This window comes from Malania oleifera, chromosome 9 (genome assembly GCF_029873635.1).
Source record: "Malania oleifera isolate guangnan ecotype guangnan chromosome 9, ASM2987363v1, whole genome shotgun sequence".
Taxonomy (NCBI): Eukaryota; Viridiplantae; Streptophyta; class Magnoliopsida; order Santalales; family Ximeniaceae; genus Malania; species Malania oleifera.
Genome location: NC_080425.1, coordinates 1,572,951 through 1,592,377, shown reverse-complemented (window position 1 = coordinate 1,592,377; position 19,427 = coordinate 1,572,951). Strand labels below are relative to the sequence as shown.

Below are 19,427 nucleotides of genomic sequence, written 5' to 3'. Positions count from 1 at the left end.
TGCATATGCTTGTATACGTAAAACAAACAAAATAGTAAAATACAATTAAATTTTATCAATGAAAAAATAAATCATAATTCATGTGTATGTTTTATCTTAACAATAAAAAGTAAGGGAGGAGTCAAGGAAAATTAATAAAAAATTAGATCTATATTGTTTAAGGGAAGGAATCAAGAAACAATGACAAAAAAACTAACTTTTGGTGTTTATCTCATGGTTTTAAATAAAGGCTGCGACCGTTACGTAACGCCGTTACGTAAAGGTTTTTTGGGTTACCGATACCGTTACACACTGCGAAATCGGTGGGAAGAAAAATCATGACCGTAGCGGCCGTTACGGACCGCGACCGTTACGTAAAGGCTGCTACGACCGTTATGTAACCGCTACAGGACTGTTACACCAAAAAAATATTTTATTTTTTACTTTTTCTTCTCACATTTTCTCTCTCTTTCATATATCATTTTCAATATACCAAGTGGCAAGAGGGGGAAAAGATTATAATGAGGATGACAATGATACAAAATTTACTATTTCTTTAAATACTCACAATAGATGCATTAATTAACAATTTCAATACTAACTTGTTAGGAAATTTTTTTTTATAATAATATTAGTAATGTGATATTTATGTTCTTTATTTTTCAACTTCAACCTTCTTTCTTTTCTAGCTATTTTATATTTATATTATTCGTATGTCTTATGTGACTAATAGATTAATAGAGTGTATAATGTATTTTATTTTATTAATTCATTAAGCACACATAAGAATTTATCACAGATAAGAACAATGAGAAGTATAAATATGCGCACACACGTAATTTTCTATCAATGATGGTTTAAAACAAATGTAAACTTGTTGTCCTTACCAAATAACTTAGTTACTCGAACTAAAGGGTCCAAAATACACTAAAACCCTTTCTAAGAATAGCTAAAAGCTTAAAACATGCAAGTACACTAATACGCACAAGTTTGTGTGTGCTTCAAAAAAATTCACGGCCGTTACACCCGCTTCCCGTTATGTAACATCCGCTACTCCTGCTTCCTGTTACACTTGTTACCGTTACGTTACGCTACCCACTACCGCGATTTAAAACCATGGTTTATCTTTGTTACTTTTAAAAAGGATATATTAAGAAAGGGAGAAAATATGCAATCTGAGCAAGGAAATGAAATACTCAAAAAAAAAAAAAAAATGGTGTTTATCAACAATAAAATAAATCATATTTCAGGATATGCTTTCTCTAATTAATTAAAAACTAGGAAAAAAAAGGTTAAACAAAACTGATAAATAATTGAACAAAGTACTAAAAAATGTCAAAAAATCTTGAATCATAACACTACAATGTAGCATGAGTACCACACTACCACCTCAGCCAACACTGTTCTTTCTTTTCAATGGCCAAACGTTATTCTCCTCCAAGAGTGAAGTATTGTTTTGCTACAAAAGACCTAAAGTTTTGCTACAGAACCAACGTAATGAAGGGATTGGAAAACAACCATGAAAGAAAAAAAAAAGCAATTAAAAAGAAAAAAGGAAAAAGAAAGGCTATTTTTATGTCTTTAAACCAATTGAATCTGACTGAATCTTATAGGTTCAAAATCATGTGAATGGATCAATTCAGATTGATTAGATTCAGGGCCGAATCAATAGATTCAGCAATGATTAGGTGGTTTTTTATTCTCTGGTAAGATTTGATTCGTATGGGATTGATACAAATCATAAGATTCTAACAACTATGATAAAACCAAGACAGGCTGTCAAGAAGGATAATGGAAATATGAGCATGTAATAGGATAATGACTGAGGTCTTTAAGTACCAAAAAATTATGAAGGAAATGAGCAGGTGCCTAGCATGCCACGATACTGAAATAGGACTTGCACCTCTTAGCACTTTATTATTCAAACCTAGGGCACATTGGAGTTGAGTAAAGGTAAATCTCTTCAAATATCTTGGCTTGTTCAATTGTCCCTCCGTCTGGTGATTTACCAAATACCACTACCAATTGCACTCCAACAATGGGTATGTTTCTCCTGGATTAGAAATTTTCCAGGATGTGACAAATTACAACTGTTCAAAGTTAAGAGACAATGGTCTTCAAGATGGATGAAATCTTGTCAATCAGTGTCCAGTCCTAGTCAAGTGCATAATTAGATCCTTGTCTCCCAATTTTTTCAGATGTTCAACGACATTGTCGACATAGGGAGCCTTCAAACAAACCCCTCTCTCTAACATTAGCCTAGCAAGCTTTGCAGCTTCCACCAAATGACTCTGTTCACAGAGTCCAACTAAAAGAATAGAATAAATATCGGAGTCAATGGAAGACAAGAATCCCTTCTTCTCAATTTCATCATATAAGCTAAAGCCATCTTGCACCCGTCCCTCCAAACAAAGCTCCTTAATCAAAATACTACATGCCAGACTATCAGGCCTCACTGCACTAGCTAACATTCTCCTAAAGAGCTTCTCTGCTTCATCAAGTCTCTTAATCCTCAACAGAGACACCACAAGAGAACTATAACAGTCACCATTTGAAACACTCCCTCCTGCAACAACTTTATCGATCAGCTTATAGGCCTCCTCCACACGCCCCTCTGCACAAAGGCCCTTGACCAGAATACTAACTGTGACCCGATTTGGAGCGCAACCACGAGCTTCCATGTGATCCAAAATGCCCAGTGCCTCTGCCAACTGACCCTTCTCGCAGAAGGATTGAATCACAGATGTATAAGAAACAACGTTTGGGCTACACTCACCACCCTCTTTCTCCATCTCCTCCAACAACTCCAACACCCTCTCTGTCGTCCCAAACCTACAAAACCCATCAAGAAGTGCCGAGTATGTCACTGCATTAGGCAGACATCCATGTCCCCTCATGACCTTAAACAACCCATAAGCATCCTCCAACTGCCCCACATTACAAAACCCTTTAATCATTGCAATATATGTAATCATATCAGGGTAAAGATCAATCAGAACCATCTCTTTTATTAACCCGGCCACCACATCCATATCACCCTTCTCACAAAACAGCCTAATAACAACATTATATGCTGCCGTGTCTGGATGACAATTAAATTCCCTCATTTTCATCAGCACCCACAGGCCCTCCTTGGCAAGCTTAGCTTCTCTGCACAAATTCAAAACCACTTTAAATGTCTTAGCCGTAACCAAACACCCCTCGACTCTATAAGCTTCAAGAACATCAGAGATAGACTGCAGGTTCCGATTAATTTCTAATAATTTACAAGCTTTGCTGTACATGTAAGAACTGTGTCTATAATTTGACTGGACGCCAGCCCATATGAAAAACCTGAGACCCAGGGTAGACTGATCAACGGAACATCTATGCAAGACACGAATAACACATGAAGAGTCCAGTTTAGCCTGAACAGTTGCTAGGGTTTTTTCGATGTTACCACGATTTTTCTGCAGGTGATCCCAGTACTTCTCTGCGGATGAAGCAGTGCTGAAGTTCAGGATTGAAAGGAAGGGTCTTTTGGCTCGAATGGTGGATGAAAGAAATCGAGGGATTAAAGAGAATGTCATTGATTTACAGAGAAAATGGAACTTCTTCCAGAAGGGTTTAACAAAACCTTACCCCAAGGATTGGAGAAATGTTTACCAAAAATGTGGGACAGAAGATGGCTCTGATTTCGAAAAGACAGTTCAGAGATTGAATCTGAACCCGCATGAAGTCGATGAGTCAGACCCGTTACCGATTACTGAACGGAATGTATTTGAATTCAAAATGTTTTTCGTACTGGGCTGCTAGGGCGGGATGAGGGCAGCTTTCAAAAAAACTTACCTCTAAATTATTACGAGAATTCTATTATCTCAACCGTGGTGGCCTTTGTTTTAGTCGACATGGCGACAAGTTGAGGACTTCGGTGGCGATTACAGTGATTCGCAGGGGTTTCGCTTGCGGGTTAGGAGACTTGTGGGTTTCAGTTTGAGTGAAGCAGAGAGTGTGGGTGTTGGTTTTAGGGTTTGGATACAATTGAGGATAGGCAATTGAGATCGGAGCGATGGTGATCGCACTGCTACCGCCAGGGAATTTGAAAGAAGAAGAAAGAACTCAGAAGGCGTTCACGGCTGCTTTTGGAGCAGTGGTCGTTGGAAATGAACTCATTTCATTTAGTTTTTATATTTTTACATGTTAATGTTATTAATATAATTTTGACTAAATTCCACCCTTCATTTCCATTTCATGGTATTAAATTGCTAGAATCATGCTTTTAAAATTCTAATCCAAGATTTCCAATATTGACTTGATGAAGCTATTGAGTCGGTTCAACCGATCATTGACCTTCAAACGAATGGAGTGATTATAAAAGATAAGTTAGGGACTGATGTAATCTCAAATTATGATACTTATATTAAATATATTCATTAAATTAAATTGAAGCATAAGAAATAGTAAGGGTTATGAGATAAAAACACAGTCTGAAATATATATATATATATATATTTAAAGGTTATGGATCAAGGTATGTTTTATTTTAATGTTAATGATTGTAAAATTATGAGTTTCGAAGATTTTAAAATTATTATATATGAATAATGTTTATCATATTTAAGCTTACACGTGATATCATATATATATATAACAACAATCACAAAAAGAGAGGTGGGTGAGTTCGTGAAGAGAGGCAACCTAATTCTCACCCTATTTCTTGATGTTTCTTGGACATATCAAGAGCCTAGAGGAGAAGTGATTCGTGCATCACGAAAGTCACTAAGTTAAGCATTTCCACTAAATCACTATTAGTATTAGAGTGTCTCCTACCCAAAAAATAAAACATTAGCATCATAGCAAACAGAGTTTAATTGCTTTTCTTGCGGCATGAAGGAGGCAAGAAGATGTGGTCTTTCTCTAACCAAAATTTCCCTATGGTTGCAAACTTTCAAGGGACCCAAGTAAGGGGATGATCTCCTCCTATTTTCAAATTATTATTATAGATAAAAATTTAAAAACAAGAGAAAAACATATATGTGTACATGGATCCTAAGGTTATCATGCAAACAAGTCTCATAGATTGTCCCAAAAGCAAACCAAGAGGGGGTGAATTAGGTCTAATTAGAAATCATATACTTGTTTTAGAATTTAAAGCAAACCCAAATATTCAAACAAAAACAAATAAATCGCCACAAATATGAAAGCAAGTAACAAGATAAGGGAAAACAGATGAAAACTCTTTTATAGTAATTCGACTATTAGAAACCTACATCTACTCTATGAAAGCAAGTAACAAGATTAGGGAAAACAGATGCAAACTCTTTTATAGTAATTCGACTATTGGAAACCTACATCTACTCTATCTCATGGCCTCAATCACTTAGATGTTCCATGATCATCAAGTACGATCTATAATCATTTTACTTTCTATAAAGGGAAGATCACCAATTACACTCCCTTACTTTTATGGAGACTACAACACCAAATGTTTTAACTACACAAGAAAAAATTTCACAACTAATACACAACTTATATATCGAATATCATCAATACAAAAACTCTCAAGAGAAAAATCAATCTACAACATTTTAAAGTTTTTCTCTCTTCGAAGAAGAAAAGCAAGTCAAGGGTTTTGAGAGAGGTTAAAAGTGATAAGATTGGCAAATATGATAGCAATAGTCTTTATTTTCTTCCTTTGGGCTTAGATGGCATATATATAGAGTTTATAATCAAATGTGGCTCACTAGTATGTGTCAATTAAGCAGTCTGAATAATCGACCTATCTCATGGATTGATTGACCCTTGACTAGTGATCATGTGATTGTTAATACAATTTACCCACAACTGGTCAATTGATTGTTTAAACATTTTGCTAGAATCGATCGACCTCTCTCTCAACACTCTACATGAGTAACTAATCTTTTCAACATTGTTTTGAATTCCTTTTAAATCGAAATATTTTCTAATAGATTTAGGCTCCATTTGGAATTTAGAAAATATTGGGAAAAGGAAGGGAAAATATCAAAGAATCCACATTTTCATGTTTCGTTATCAAGAAAAGTGAGAAAAAAAAATTTAAAATATACTGAGTTTATAAACAAAATTTCAATTTTACACATCATTAATATTTAATTTTTTTAATTTTTAATAATATAAAGCAAACTTTTATTTTTGATAATATTTAATAAAAAAGGAAAATATAAGGAACAAATGAGTTTTCTCTTTATTTTCCTTTCCTTTCATTTTTCTCAGTAAAATCCTTGAACCAAACAGCACCCTTAGTGTTTAAAATAAAGTTTCTTTGTGCCATGAAGTGATAAAAAGAATATATGGAGTTTAAGCATACATAACATTACATTCATGAGATTTAAAAATACAAAAAAGACAAGTTGAAGTTCTTCAAACTCTATAGATTTTTACTATAATAACTTGAAAACCTATTCTAACACAAATCAAATTCAAATCATTAATCTAAGAAATTTGTTATCATTGTGGTTGATGAAACCTTAACCCTAAATAATATAAAGATATCTCTATTGGGCGAAATAATGGGCAGTATAAAGTTTTTGAAGTCCAATTATTGAGCTAAAACATTTCAAAGTTTAGTGATCCATAACGAGTTTAGTTAATATATAGTTAAGTGACATGGAATTTATCTATAACAAGCACATCATGTCATTGCTCCACCATTGTTGCCTACAAACTTATTAGTGATGACATTATTGAGCATGCCCATGAAAGATGAGGCGACAACCAAATGCTTGCTAATGGATTGGTGAATAGTTAAAAGGGCTTTGGTGATCCGATATGGGTGATGGGGATATGCTTGAAGGTAAGTAAGGATTAAACCTCAAAGTTTGAGTCAATATTAATTCTATCAATTAATATTTTAATTCAATATTGAAGGAGTCGACCGAGTGAGGGGACATCACTTGGAGAGGCAGCTGTGCCTAGAAGCAATGGACCAGGTGTGGGGTATTTCCTGGAGAGAAGGGCTCCCTACTTAAGGAGTGTTGTGTAAAGAGGGGCTCTAACCTGTAAGGAGTGTAAACATTTTGGCTTCGCCCGGTTAAGGAAGCTGGTTAGTAAAATACTTGGGGGCTTTGCCTAAGGCGAGGATGTAGGCGGGTGTAGATGAATCTCTGTTAACTTTTTGAGTCTGATCCCTATTTTGATGCTGATAAAGTACAGTTTATCTTATGTGTGTTTAAGTATGCGAACAGATCTTAATTTCAGCACACATAAGATCAAGGGACTTGGAAGTCAGAAGAAACTCTAAGATCATATGTATCTGGCACATTCCATGAAGACACACGAGGAAGAAAATTGAAGACATTTGTTATTATAGTAAAATGCATTTTGTTTTATATTTTGGGTATGTAATAATTGCATGACATGCATGATGTGAATGACAAGCTCAAATACCATATTCAGACCTTAGGGACCAACATCATTCATTGAAAACCTTTTTTGAAAATACTAGAATCATAACAAGGTTTTCAAAATGAATTTAGGGCCAAAATTTATTATACAAAGACTTGTTGACCGACGTTGGATTTTTGGACTTAATTAAAAAACTTAGCTCATAAACTGACCTTAGGACCCCATGCACATAAATGAAAAGTCTCTTTGACTAAAATGTCACATTTTTACAAATAGGGATAAAACTTAGGGTCAAAATTATGTTTTTGAATGGGCCCGGTTGACTGAACCCTTCTGGTAATAACCAACTTGGTCAACCGAACACTTTGTGGCTAAAAAGTCAAAATGTTGTCTAAGCCACGATTAACCGAACCATTGGTAGTATAAATGCCACGGTCGACCAAACTGGTAAGAAGTCAACATGTTGACTTCGCTCAGTCGACCGTTCTGCTTTTTAACATATTGCCCCTGGTAGAGCGAAGCATAAAAAGTCTGACACCCCAATAACCTGGTCGAGCGTTTGTGTAGTTCAAATTGGCCACGGTTGACTAAACCATATAAGCGGTCAACCGAACCTTAACCATGGTCGACCGAACTTACAAAGGGTTTAAAATCGCCTTGAGACGGTCGACCGAACCTTGAAAATGGTCGACCGAACCTCTCAGGTTGGAGAAATTTTTACCGAGGTTAAACTGGGTCATTTTTCACAAAACATAATTAAACAATTTTCAAAATACCGTTGATATCCCCAACGGTCATATTTTGTGGGAATTCTATATATTTATACCCCTTCATTACTCAGATTTTAAAAAGAGCTTAAATTAGAAAATCCTCCCAAATATTTTTTAGCCTTGAATTTGTTATACTCTCTTATATTCATTCCATTCAATTTTTATTAAGAGAGCATTCACTTTGGGCATTGATTTTTTCACATTAACAACATCTACTCTCTCATATATTTCATTTCAAAATTCCTTGAGAGTTGATTTTAAGTTTTCTCCCCATTAGTTTTATTGATAAATTTTCTTGGAGAAACTTGTCTTAGCTTGAGATTCTTGCACATCTATTGCAAGATTCCAAAATCTCACTTGTCTTTATTTCAAAAATATTTTTGAGTTTAAAACCCTAAATCTCCAGCACTTTATATTTTCAATAATATATCTGGGAGATATTATTTGAGGATTTTTGAGATCTTCGAAAAACATATATTTCATACTTTATTTTCATCAAAGATCATATTAGTTTATTGTTGGGCAAAAATTATTTGAAAGCTAATATCCTAAGTTCTCCTATTATTATTTGAGATATTTTATTTAGGAGAAAAATTATATTAAGATTGAATATTTGAAGTGCTTATCATATACATAATTTTCAAAGATAACAAAATCATTTTGAGAAATACTCATATTCACATTAAGCTTCATTTCATATCATACGTGAGGGCATTGTGCTTATTATTGTACACATATACTTTTTAGAAGCACCTTGGTTGTGCTTAAGACAACCCTAGGTTGAGCTATACTACTGCTGGTTAGTTGACCAAAGAAGAAAATTTTAAAATACCAAATTCACCCCCCTCTTGGGCCTACACCAATCCTAACAACCTCGTTAAAATCTCTATGTCATTCTCTCTCTCTCCCTATCCTATTTATATTTCCGCACGTGTATGCGTAGTCATTTATTGTTGTGATTATTTTGCATGCATGCCTTTAACTTTAAATTGGGATATGATTTGGTGAATCAGAAAAATTAATTTGCAAAAGTTTTTAAAACCCAATTCACCCCCCTGTTGGGATCACACCGTTCCCCTCACTCAGCTAGCTTTGTCCAAAGTGAGCGTGCATCAATTTTATTGTCCACATGATTATGGATATTATCATGAACCCGTTTTTCAGATATAACCACATACTTGCCTATTTAACAATTTCTAATCATCATTAGTGTGTCACTGAGCTTTTCTGACTCACCAAGAATTGGGGCATGATAATTTTTGCAATTAAGTTGGTCCTCCTTCCAAATGTGATAATTACTCCCATTCAAACTAATCATTCTACTACTGTTCACCTCAATGACTACAAAGAAAGAGGTGGTTATGGAGGTGACATTCAAAATACAACAGCCTGAAAAAACCTTCCCCTAGTCAAATCTACACTAAGTAGAATAATAAATTATCTAAAAATAGAAATACATAACAATCAAATACACAAAACCAGCTATACAATCACAAAGAGGGCATGAAGATTTATGTGAAAAACTCTTTGGTATGAAGGGAAAAACCACGGGACCGAAGTCCACTTCCAATCATCCACTATTTCAAAATAATAGGTTACAATAGGTCTTCACTATTTAAAATTAGAGGCATACATCAACAACAATCATCAAGAATCACAAATTCTTGGCATAGAAAATAATATGAGTCATCACCATTAAGGTGTAATCAAACTTGAATGAGAAATGGAGAGGTCTCAACCAAAACAGAGGGTGCTATCCAAGCCACAAAACCAAAGCTACAAAACTCTAAGTGACAATCAGACCGACCAGAATGAAGAAGGATGAGTCACAAACAATTTTAAATATTTCTGCTTAATCGGATGAGAAATCACCATTCGATCGTCAAGATCAAACTGACTGCGCAGGCACCTTCAATCCTGAAATTTCAACAAACTATTTTCTTCACTCCTTCACTCTCTTCTGGGCTGTCCCCAAGGATACATGAAGCTTCCTTTCTTACAGCAACAGCTTCTCAAAATAAGTATTTTTACTTCTCCAAAAATGCCCCACCATCTTCCAAAGAAAGTCACAACACCCCAAATTTTATTTTTTTAAAAAGGAAAATTGAGATAAAAAAAAAGGTGTCAAACTTATCCTTAGTCTCTCCTTCAAAATAAATAAGATACTCTTCTCCACAACTTGATTTATACTATTTATACTTCCATATATAGTAAAGATTACTTCTATTAGAAAATTTTTTTCTTTTTTTTTTTCCTTCTTGTTTATAAAGTATAAGAATATTTTTTTTTAAAAATACTTTACACACACATGTGTGCGCGTGTGCATGTTGTATGAATATATATATATATATATATATATATATATATATATGCATATGTATATATGTATGTATGTATGTATGTATTCAATATCGAGATGGATGCAATACTTTTATACCCTATTTGAAACTTAGAAATTATTAGAAAAAAGAAAGAAAAGTATCAAGGAATCATCATTTTCATGTTTAGTTATCAAGGAAAATAAGAAAGAAAATGAAAATATGTCAAATTTATAAACAAAAATTTGATTTTATAAACCATTAATATTTAATTTTTTAAAATTTTAATTATATTAAAATAAATTTTTATTTTTCATAATATCTAATAAAAAAAATATTATAAAAAATAAATTTTATCTTCTTTATCGTAAAATCTTTAATCCAAACAAACCCTTAACCATTCTAGTTAAACCTTGAAAATCCCACCATAGATTTTTGTTGTAGTGTATGATTAGAGGGAATGGGTGCCCTGGATTAAACAGTAGGACATGTTTGGTAGGTTGAAAAGCATGATGCAGGTATCAGATGCATTTTTTTTATTACCGTTGTTTGCTTGAAATGCACTTTCGGCCACGAATTTGACAAAAGAATACAATGCCTCTCTCTCTCTCTCTCTCTGCTTTTAATTATTATAAAGAAAAGACTGCATCCTTAATCCTCCTAGCTACCTAGCTTTGGCTTTTGAGTCATCCATCCTTAAGAAAATTCTGGAAGAACAATATTCATCACTTCAATATAATATAAAATAGAAAGATTATATTCACAGAATGCATTATGGTTTGGCTCTGTCCACTCTATACCATCTTTCTGTTATATCAATTTTAGACAAGCATGTGCAAAGATGCAATGCATTGTAAGCAGTAGAGTTTTGTTTGGTGTCCAATAAGTTCTTTTTTCTTTTCTTTTTTTGATTTTTTCATGCATCATATATATTTAACCGAGTTCTAACTCCGACAATATCGGGCTTTATTTCTTACTTACGTTTTTGGAGAGGTTTTAGATTTGGAGTTGTAATAGGTTCGGATAAAATTTAATATAAAAATATTTTGAAATTTTTCTAAATCTATCCAAATTCACATTCAAAATCTGAAATTCATGCTCCCAAACGCAGCTTAAGTAAAATTTTGGGAAATCTGACAATCACCTGTTTGTAACTTAGAAAATGTGAGGGAAAGGAAAGGAAAATATGGAGGAATTTACTTTTTCATGTTTGGTTATCAAGGAAAGTGAGAAAGGAAAAAAAAAACCAAATCAATGAATAAAATTTTTGTTTTAAGCATCATGAACATTTAATTTTTCTTAATTTTTAATTATATTAGGATAAATTCTCATTTTTAGTATTATTTGGTATAAAGAGAATATATAATGGAAGATAAATTTTCTACCTATTTTCTTTTTCTTTCCCTTATAAAAATTCTTGATCCAAACGGACCCCTATGTTTACAAACATAGGCCTAACTGCTAACTTGACACTCTATAATTAGTAAACTAAATCGCTGCTTACAAATATTTTTCTATTTTGTATGCTTAAGAATTTGACACGGCACATGGAAAAAAATGTCTTTTTAAAATGGTATATTGCCATTCATTTATATCACATTAAGATTTTTTGTCGTATTAAATATTAAAATCTAAAGCACGCAAAGCACACATGTTATTAGGGGTGTGCAATCGGCTAATTTGGCCAATTAACCTAATTGACCGAAAAAATTGGTTAACTATTCATTATAACCGAACTACCCTTCTTACGTGAATCTTATCTGGTCAAACTGAATTTTTTTGGTTAATTCGATTAACCGAATCAAATTATAATTAATTATGGAAAAAATATTTTTAATATTTAATTTATATTTAATTATTAATTATATAATAATTATGGAACCCTAATTATAAAATATATAATTTATATTTAATTATTAATTAATTATATAATTCGGTTAAATCGGTTAATAAAAATGTAATTTTTCCAAACCGAATAACCGATTTTTTCGAAATATAAAATCAAACCGAAGCAAATTAAAAATTAATCAAACCGAACTGACAGAACTTGATCGATTATTTCGATTATTTTGGTTTTCATTGAATTATGCACACCCCTATCTATTATACGTCATGATCTCACGTCTAATACTTAATTAAGGGTCAATAGATTTTAACATTTGATCTTATGAGTCTAAACAAACCTATCAGAAGTTCGTTTACAAGCCCAAACAAGCCGAGTTTAACCCTGTTCAAATTTAAACCTATTCGATAAACAAATCTTAAAAATATCTCATTTATGTATAGCTGAACTATTGAAATGCTCACGAACGAATTAAGTAAAAATTTAAATGCAAGAGAATGAACAAATCAAAATCATGTGGCCTTCTCTCTTTTTGGTATTATCAAACCCTAAATTCATAAAATATGTGCCTTTAGCTTGTTCATGGATGTTGTGCATAAAGCTAGCGTAGGCAGCCCAAAAAGAAAAAGAGAGAATCCTCACCATACCCTCAACACCCTCCCACGCAACCTCAATGCCTCATTGGCTAATTGGTCCCCTTCACCTTATCATAAATATATATATATATATATATATATATATATATATATAATTCTCTTTCTCCCAAAGCATACAAATGCACAGATTCTTTACAATGGGGGAGACAACCTCCACATAAACAATTGTTTTGTGTGATATTCAAAACTTGTGTTTGCAAATTGATATTCCTTAATTAGAGATGATCAAACCCAACCATGCATGCATTCAAAGATGTTAATTGTCTCAACATTTGATGATGCCATTTTTTATGCTTTTGAGTTTTGATTGCCAAAATAAAGAATCGGTATTCTCGATGACGGTTTGCTTGTGTGTGTGTGTGTGTTTTTTTTTAATTAATAGTTGATTCAACTTGACAATATTCGTTATAGATTAAATTGAATTGATGCTTAATATGCATAGGAATATGAGATTGCCAATGAATTTATGTATTAGTTGTTAGTGGATAGACGAATATCCATCAGGTAAAATTCATCCGCCAACCGATACATTTAGAGGCGGAAGAAAAAAGTTTAGATCGTATTTGATGATTGGAATCTAGGGCAGCCAAGGCTTTCTAGACCCTGTTGACCCAAGTGGCAATCCAAGAGGGGGGTGAGTTGGGTTAAATAAAAAAACTAAAGTGCTTGATTACACAATTTAAAGCAATTAAATAAACTAAACAAATACCCAAATATAAAACAATAAATTCAAAGGAAAAAAGGGAAGAGAAATGCAAATTCTTTTTACAGTAGTTCGACAATCGTTCTATGTTCATTCTCTCAAGATAAATCACCTTGAGGTTCCACTAATCCTTAAGAGATAATAGAAAATTTGGGCATTTAGAAATTCAATATAGATATGTTCTCCAATGTTCTTTAGCCTTTGGAGAGCATATATATGGAAATTAGAGAAAAAATTGTCATTTTTTTCTCGTTATGAACTTTTTAAGGTTAGATCTGTAGACCGTTTATAATACTAAGTCAAATCAACCGTTTACTAGTCGTTAGAGAGAAAAACTAGACCGTTGTAGATGAAAGTATGCAGATTGGTCGACTGCCTTTAAGGGTTGGTTGACCGCCTCCCGCTTATGCCCGAACTGATCAATCGCCCCTGTGGGCCGATCGATTGCCCCTAGCTGCAAAGTCTGTTTCGATTTTCTTTTGTTTCAATTTCCCAATTTTTGTTCATTTATGCCATGTCTTTTATATTCTTAGGGTTTTACAAGATGAAAACACATTACAATTGATAGAATATAAGTAGAAATTTTTAAAAATTTTAACTTTTCAAAATTTCTATCAATTTTCATAACAAGTTAAATTTTCACAACAAGATATATTTAATATTCTAAAAAATAATTATCATCAACAAAAATTTTGAATAAGCTCATGTTTCACGTCATTAATATTCACTACTCATTGTGCTCAATTTTCCAAAATGATCAATAATATATTTATTTTTTAAAATTATTATCAATTATAAAATCAAAATATTCAAAGACATAATATTCAATTTGAGCGTGCTTCCTCTAAACCAATGCATTCAAGAGATCTAGTAAGGCTTAGTAAAAATTGTTTCAACATAAGATATTTTCAATTTTTCATCAACATGCTCAACAGTTAACAAAATTTTAATTTATCCTAAAAAATCAAATCAATATCATATTTTTTTAAAAAAAAAAAGTAGCAAAAGATTTACACAAAATATCATATAAACAAATATATCAAATAATTTTAAGGGAAACACAAGTTTTTTTTTTTTTAAAAAATAGCCTCTTATTTAAGATGAAATCTTAGACAAAACTAATTTTAATTTGAAAATGCAACAATTTGAAAAAGTTCAAAAGGTTTCATATTTTTTTTAAAGAAAATCATTTTCAGTTAAGTTTCAAATTTAAAGGAAGAGGCGATCAACCGACCCCTGAAGGTAATCAATCGGTTTACACGACTTCATCTACAATGGTCTGACTTTTCTTTCTTATGTCTAGTAGGCGGTTGATCAGACTCAGTAAACAGTCATTTAACTTAACTTGAAAAAAGTTCATCTAGGACAGAAAACAACTTATTTTTTTCCAATCTATATATATGTTTTTCAAAATTTTAAAAACGTTAAAGAACATATTTATAATGAATTTCTAAGTATCCAAACTTGTAATGTTTCCTCAATCTCTCATGTGTCCAAAATTTCTCACTTTTGAAAGAAATATAAAAAACACTTGTGCCCTAAATTTGAATATCCACTGAGACTAAGTTTTACGCCTTAAATTGTGAATCATTCATTGTGAAGAAGTTTGTTTTGTAAGTATTTTCTTAATTAGTTGTCTTATCTTTGGAAAATGAAGGATTGCATTGATTTCCTTGTTTCGGTAGAAAATAAGAGGTGTAAGTAATTTCTTTATTCTCTGAAAAATAAGGGGTTAGTGGAACCTCAAGTGGTTTACCTTAAAAGAGTTGATACAAACTAGTTGTCGAATCACTATAAAAAGTGTTTGCACCTCTTTTTCTTTCTCTCCTTTGAATTCATCGTTTTATATTTGGATTGTTTAATTACTTTAAACTGTATAATCAAACGCTTTAAGTTGTTCTATTAAATCTAATTCAACCCCCTCATAGATTGCCAATTGGGCCAATAAACCCTTATATTTTATTAAATTTAAGGTGAATTCATGCCTAAAGAACGGAGAGGTATTTTCATGGAAAGTCAAATCAATGACCTTTTTTAGTTCCCTATTCTCTTGCATCTATGAAAATGACGCACCCTCCTAATCGTGATAAAATGCTTATTCAAAGTGAAACGTCATTCTATCACTTATTTAGAAGTCATTTGGTATCACTATAAAAAATTATAAAAATGAAAACAAAAAGAATCAAAAACCAATAACCAATAACTTGTTGATTAACATTTATAAAATGAACATAAATAAAAAAAATTAAAAATGATCATTTTCATTTTAAATTAAATAATATTATTAAAATATAATTAAAATAATAAAATTACAACTAATATGTATTAAAAAAAATACTATAATAAAAATGAAAAATATTATAATTATTTTACTTAATTTGTAATGGATATGACAATTGAAGAATAGTTAAGGTATTTTAAAATTGGTTGTATTATTATTTTTTGAAATTTATGTATATTTTATTTTTAATTATATTTAAATTTATATAATCACTTTATTTTAACTTCAGTTTAAAAGCATATATAATGAATGATTTAATCCAAAAAAAGCTATTTCTGAATATTGAAATTTCTAACAATAAATTAAAATAACTGAAAATCATAAAATTTGATTTATAATTTTTCCCAAATAGCTACAAATCGGTAACAAAAAAAAAAAAATGACTATATAAATAAGAACCTGGAGTTTTAAATATTTTTGCTTGGCATTTAAAATTTGTTAAGAAAAATATATATTCTTTATATATTTGAAACAAAAAAAATGACTATATAAATAAGAACCTGGAGTTTTAAATATTTTTGCTTGGCATTTAAAATTTGTTAAGAAAAATATATATTCTTTATATATTTGACAAAAAATAAATACAATAAAGATTATAAGTATTATAAAAGTTTTATATATATATATATATATATATATATATATATATATAGGTGAGAGAAAGAGAATATTCGGGATTAAGCGATAGAGGCTACGAACGACATTTGTGATCGGAATGGCGTGAACCAGAGCATCTAAAAAGCAAAGCAAAGCTTCAAATCAGTTCTCGTCTTCCCAAAACTTGTTCTTCGCTTTCCCTTTCTTCCTTCCTTTCTTTTCTTCTCTCTCTCTCTCTCTCTCTCTGGTTTTCCTTACCTTCTAAGGCTTCAAACCTTATTCATTAATCCCCTTGTTTCCGCTCTGTATCAGCACTGAGCTGCAACCACAGTTTCTTCAATGGCGGATGGCGACTCCTACGGCAAACTCGGAGGAGTAGGTCCGGAGGTAGTACTCCCTTCCGTTCCATCGCCAAACCAAGCAAACCCAAGTAAGTTCTACTCACATTTCTTCTACAAAGCTGCCATTGTTGCTGTTTTTCTTGTTATTCTTCCTCTGTTCCCTTCGGAGGCTCCTGAATTCGTCAGTCAAACTTTACTCACCAGAAGCTGGGAGCTTCTTCATCTTCTCTTCGTCGGCATCGCCGTCTCTTACGGGTTATTCAGCCGGCGAAACGATGAAGCGGAGAAGGAAAACCCTCCGAAATTCGATAGTGCACAGTCGTATGTGTCTCGGTTCCTTCAGGTTTCATCGGTTTTTGATGATGAGGCCGAGAGCCCATGTGGGTCAGACGAGAACAAGGTCCAGGCATGGAGTAGTCAGTACTACAGGGAAGAACCGGTGGTAGTTTTAGCTAAAGAAGATTCTGTTTTTGATGAACAGAGGGTTACGAGTTCCCGAATTCGCGAAAAATCGTTAGGGTTGCCTGTTCGGAGCTTGAAATCGCGTGTTTCCGACGCTGATGTTGAACCCATCAATGATTCCAGCAGTTCTCTTAGTAGGTCTAGTTCGAATTTGGGTTCAAAGAGAGTTTTGAACAATTCCTTTAGGGCTAGAGATGAGGAATTTAGTGGTTTGGATCATCTAGATTTGAATGAAAAATTTGAGGACAATGTTGTTCTTCGATCCCCAATTCCTTGGCGATCGAGGTCTGGGAGGATGGAAATGAAAGAAGAATCGGAATCCGAGTTCAATCGGTTTGATTCTCACTCTTCTCGATCCCAAATATCTCGATCTTCAAACCCCAATTCCATTGCTTCTTCCCCCAAGAACCTTTCCCCTTCACCGTCGCTTTCTTCTGCGAAGAAGGTATCTCCTTCACCTCCTCAATCATCAGAGTCACTAGCCAAAAGTCTTGAAGATTTTACGAGGAGGAAGATCTATCACAAGTCTTCTCCGCCTCCTGCACCTCCACTGCCCCCACCAATAACTCGCAGATCGTTGCTGAGCTCGAATTCTAGTTTGAGTAACAATGGGATATTTTCTGAGAATGGTTTCAGGACAATTGAATCAAGAGATTTGAGCAGAAGCAGCAAAGAAGACCACCTCCTCCGCAGAGCGAATTCAGAGAAGGAAGCAAAACCCAGAACCCAATTGGATAGTTTATCTATGGGGAGGTCGGTAAGAACAGCTAAAGTCAAACCAGTTGATGCAGCATGGAGGGTTCGAGAAATTGGCGAAGATGAAGTGAAGATGGACACAAGATGGGAGGAAGTGGAAGCAACTCCTATAGGAAAAACTGGAAGAAAGTTGGGGGGATTCGATCAAGTATCGGTTCGGCCCAGAAGATCAAGCTGGGAAGGCGATAGCAATATATGGAAGTCGAATTTCTCAGAATTTCAGGATGAGGAGAGGAATGAACCTATTCTAAAGTTTATTATGGAATCTGATGATGAAGAGACGGAAAATGAGGATGATGACAATGGTTTGAATTCAAACAATGATGAGAATGGTTTAAATTCGGGCAAGGAAGAAGCTGCTTCTGGTAATGTTAGTGATGGGGGACCTGATGTGGATAAGAAGGCTGATGAGTTCATAGCTAAATTCAGGGAGCAGATTAGGCTTCAGAGGATTGAATCAATCAAGAGATCAAGCGGGCAGCTTAGTAGAAACTCCCCAAGGTAAAAATTCAAGGGTTTTCAACTTCAAGCCTTTGGAATTCAAACAAGATGCTTTTCTTTTCTTCTGTTTATTAAGTTATGTTTCTTTTTTCTTTGTTCTTGGGTTTTATGCTTGTAACTTCACTTGGTATTTTAGAGGGTTCTTCAAATCTACAGGTCAATTTGCATGTTTTTCTGTAACCTGCAACCGCATTGGCACATAGGTTTTCTGTTGTTGGTGGTTCATCATGTGGATTAAGGTTTCATCATTTGCATTACTTGCTTACTGTAGATGGGAATATTGTATTTTCAACAGATGAATTGTGTTCTCTCATCAAAGTAATTATTGGCTTTGATCAAACTGATGTATGAAGCTTTTGATATAATTAATATGAGATTATTTGCAGGAAGCATCAGTAGAAACTGGGTTTTTATATTTGCCTACTAGCAGCTATTTGGCATCAAGACATCTGCATTTCTTCCTGGGACTTCAACATGTTTCTCATGGAATTTAACATCAGTGAAAAAAAAGTAGAAATTATTTTTTACAGGCCTAAGGCAGTGTTTGGGAGCATGGACCTTAGATTTAGATTTGGATTTGGATTTGGATAGATTTACACAAATTTCAATATAATTTTATTCAAATTCAAAAACCTCTCCAAACATTGGGATAAGGAGTTGGTGCATGCCCAAATGGGTCACTTGTGACCCTAAGGCATCTGCTGGGTGTTTGTTCTCTAGGAAAAAAGGATAGTAAAATAGAGGAAAGAATGAAGAATGAATGAATGCAGAAGGCAGAATGTGGATAAGACTAAGAACAGCATATAATACGAGGCCATCAATTTTGTTATTCCTCAAAATGGATTTTGTGACCCTACA

General features: G+C 33.2%; 2 protein-coding genes across 2 annotated transcripts; one reads left to right on the top strand and one right to left on the bottom strand.

Annotated features, from left to right (window-relative positions):
* Positions 1 to 1,768: 1,768 nt before the first annotated feature.
* LOC131163345 (pentatricopeptide repeat-containing protein At5g47360) lies at positions 1,769 to 4,111 on the bottom strand. The gene has a single exon (XM_058119941.1). It carries the CDS (start codon positions 3,546 to 3,548, stop codon positions 2,121 to 2,123), a length of 1,428 nt encoding a protein of 475 aa, XP_057975924.1. The 5' UTR covers positions 3,549 to 4,111; the 3' UTR covers positions 1,769 to 2,120.
* A 12,454-nt stretch (positions 4,112 to 16,565) lies between these two features.
* LOC131163344 (uncharacterized) lies at positions 16,566 to 18,971 on the top strand. The gene has a single exon (XM_058119940.1). The coding sequence runs from the start codon at positions 16,849 to 16,851 to the stop codon at positions 18,571 to 18,573; it is 1,725 nt and encodes a 574-aa protein (XP_057975923.1). The 5' UTR covers positions 16,566 to 16,848; the 3' UTR covers positions 18,574 to 18,971.
* The last annotated feature ends 456 nt before the right edge of the window (positions 18,972 to 19,427 follow it).

What these genes read in the sequence shown, in the direction of transcription:
- LOC131163345 (XM_058119941.1), bottom strand. Translation starts at nt 3,548, where the DNA reads ATGACATTCTCTTTAATCCCTCGATTTCTTTCATCCACCATTCGAGCC.
- LOC131163344 (XM_058119940.1), top strand. Translation starts at nt 16,849, where the DNA reads ATGGCGGATGGCGACTCCTACGGCAAACTCGGAGGAGTAGGTCCGGAG.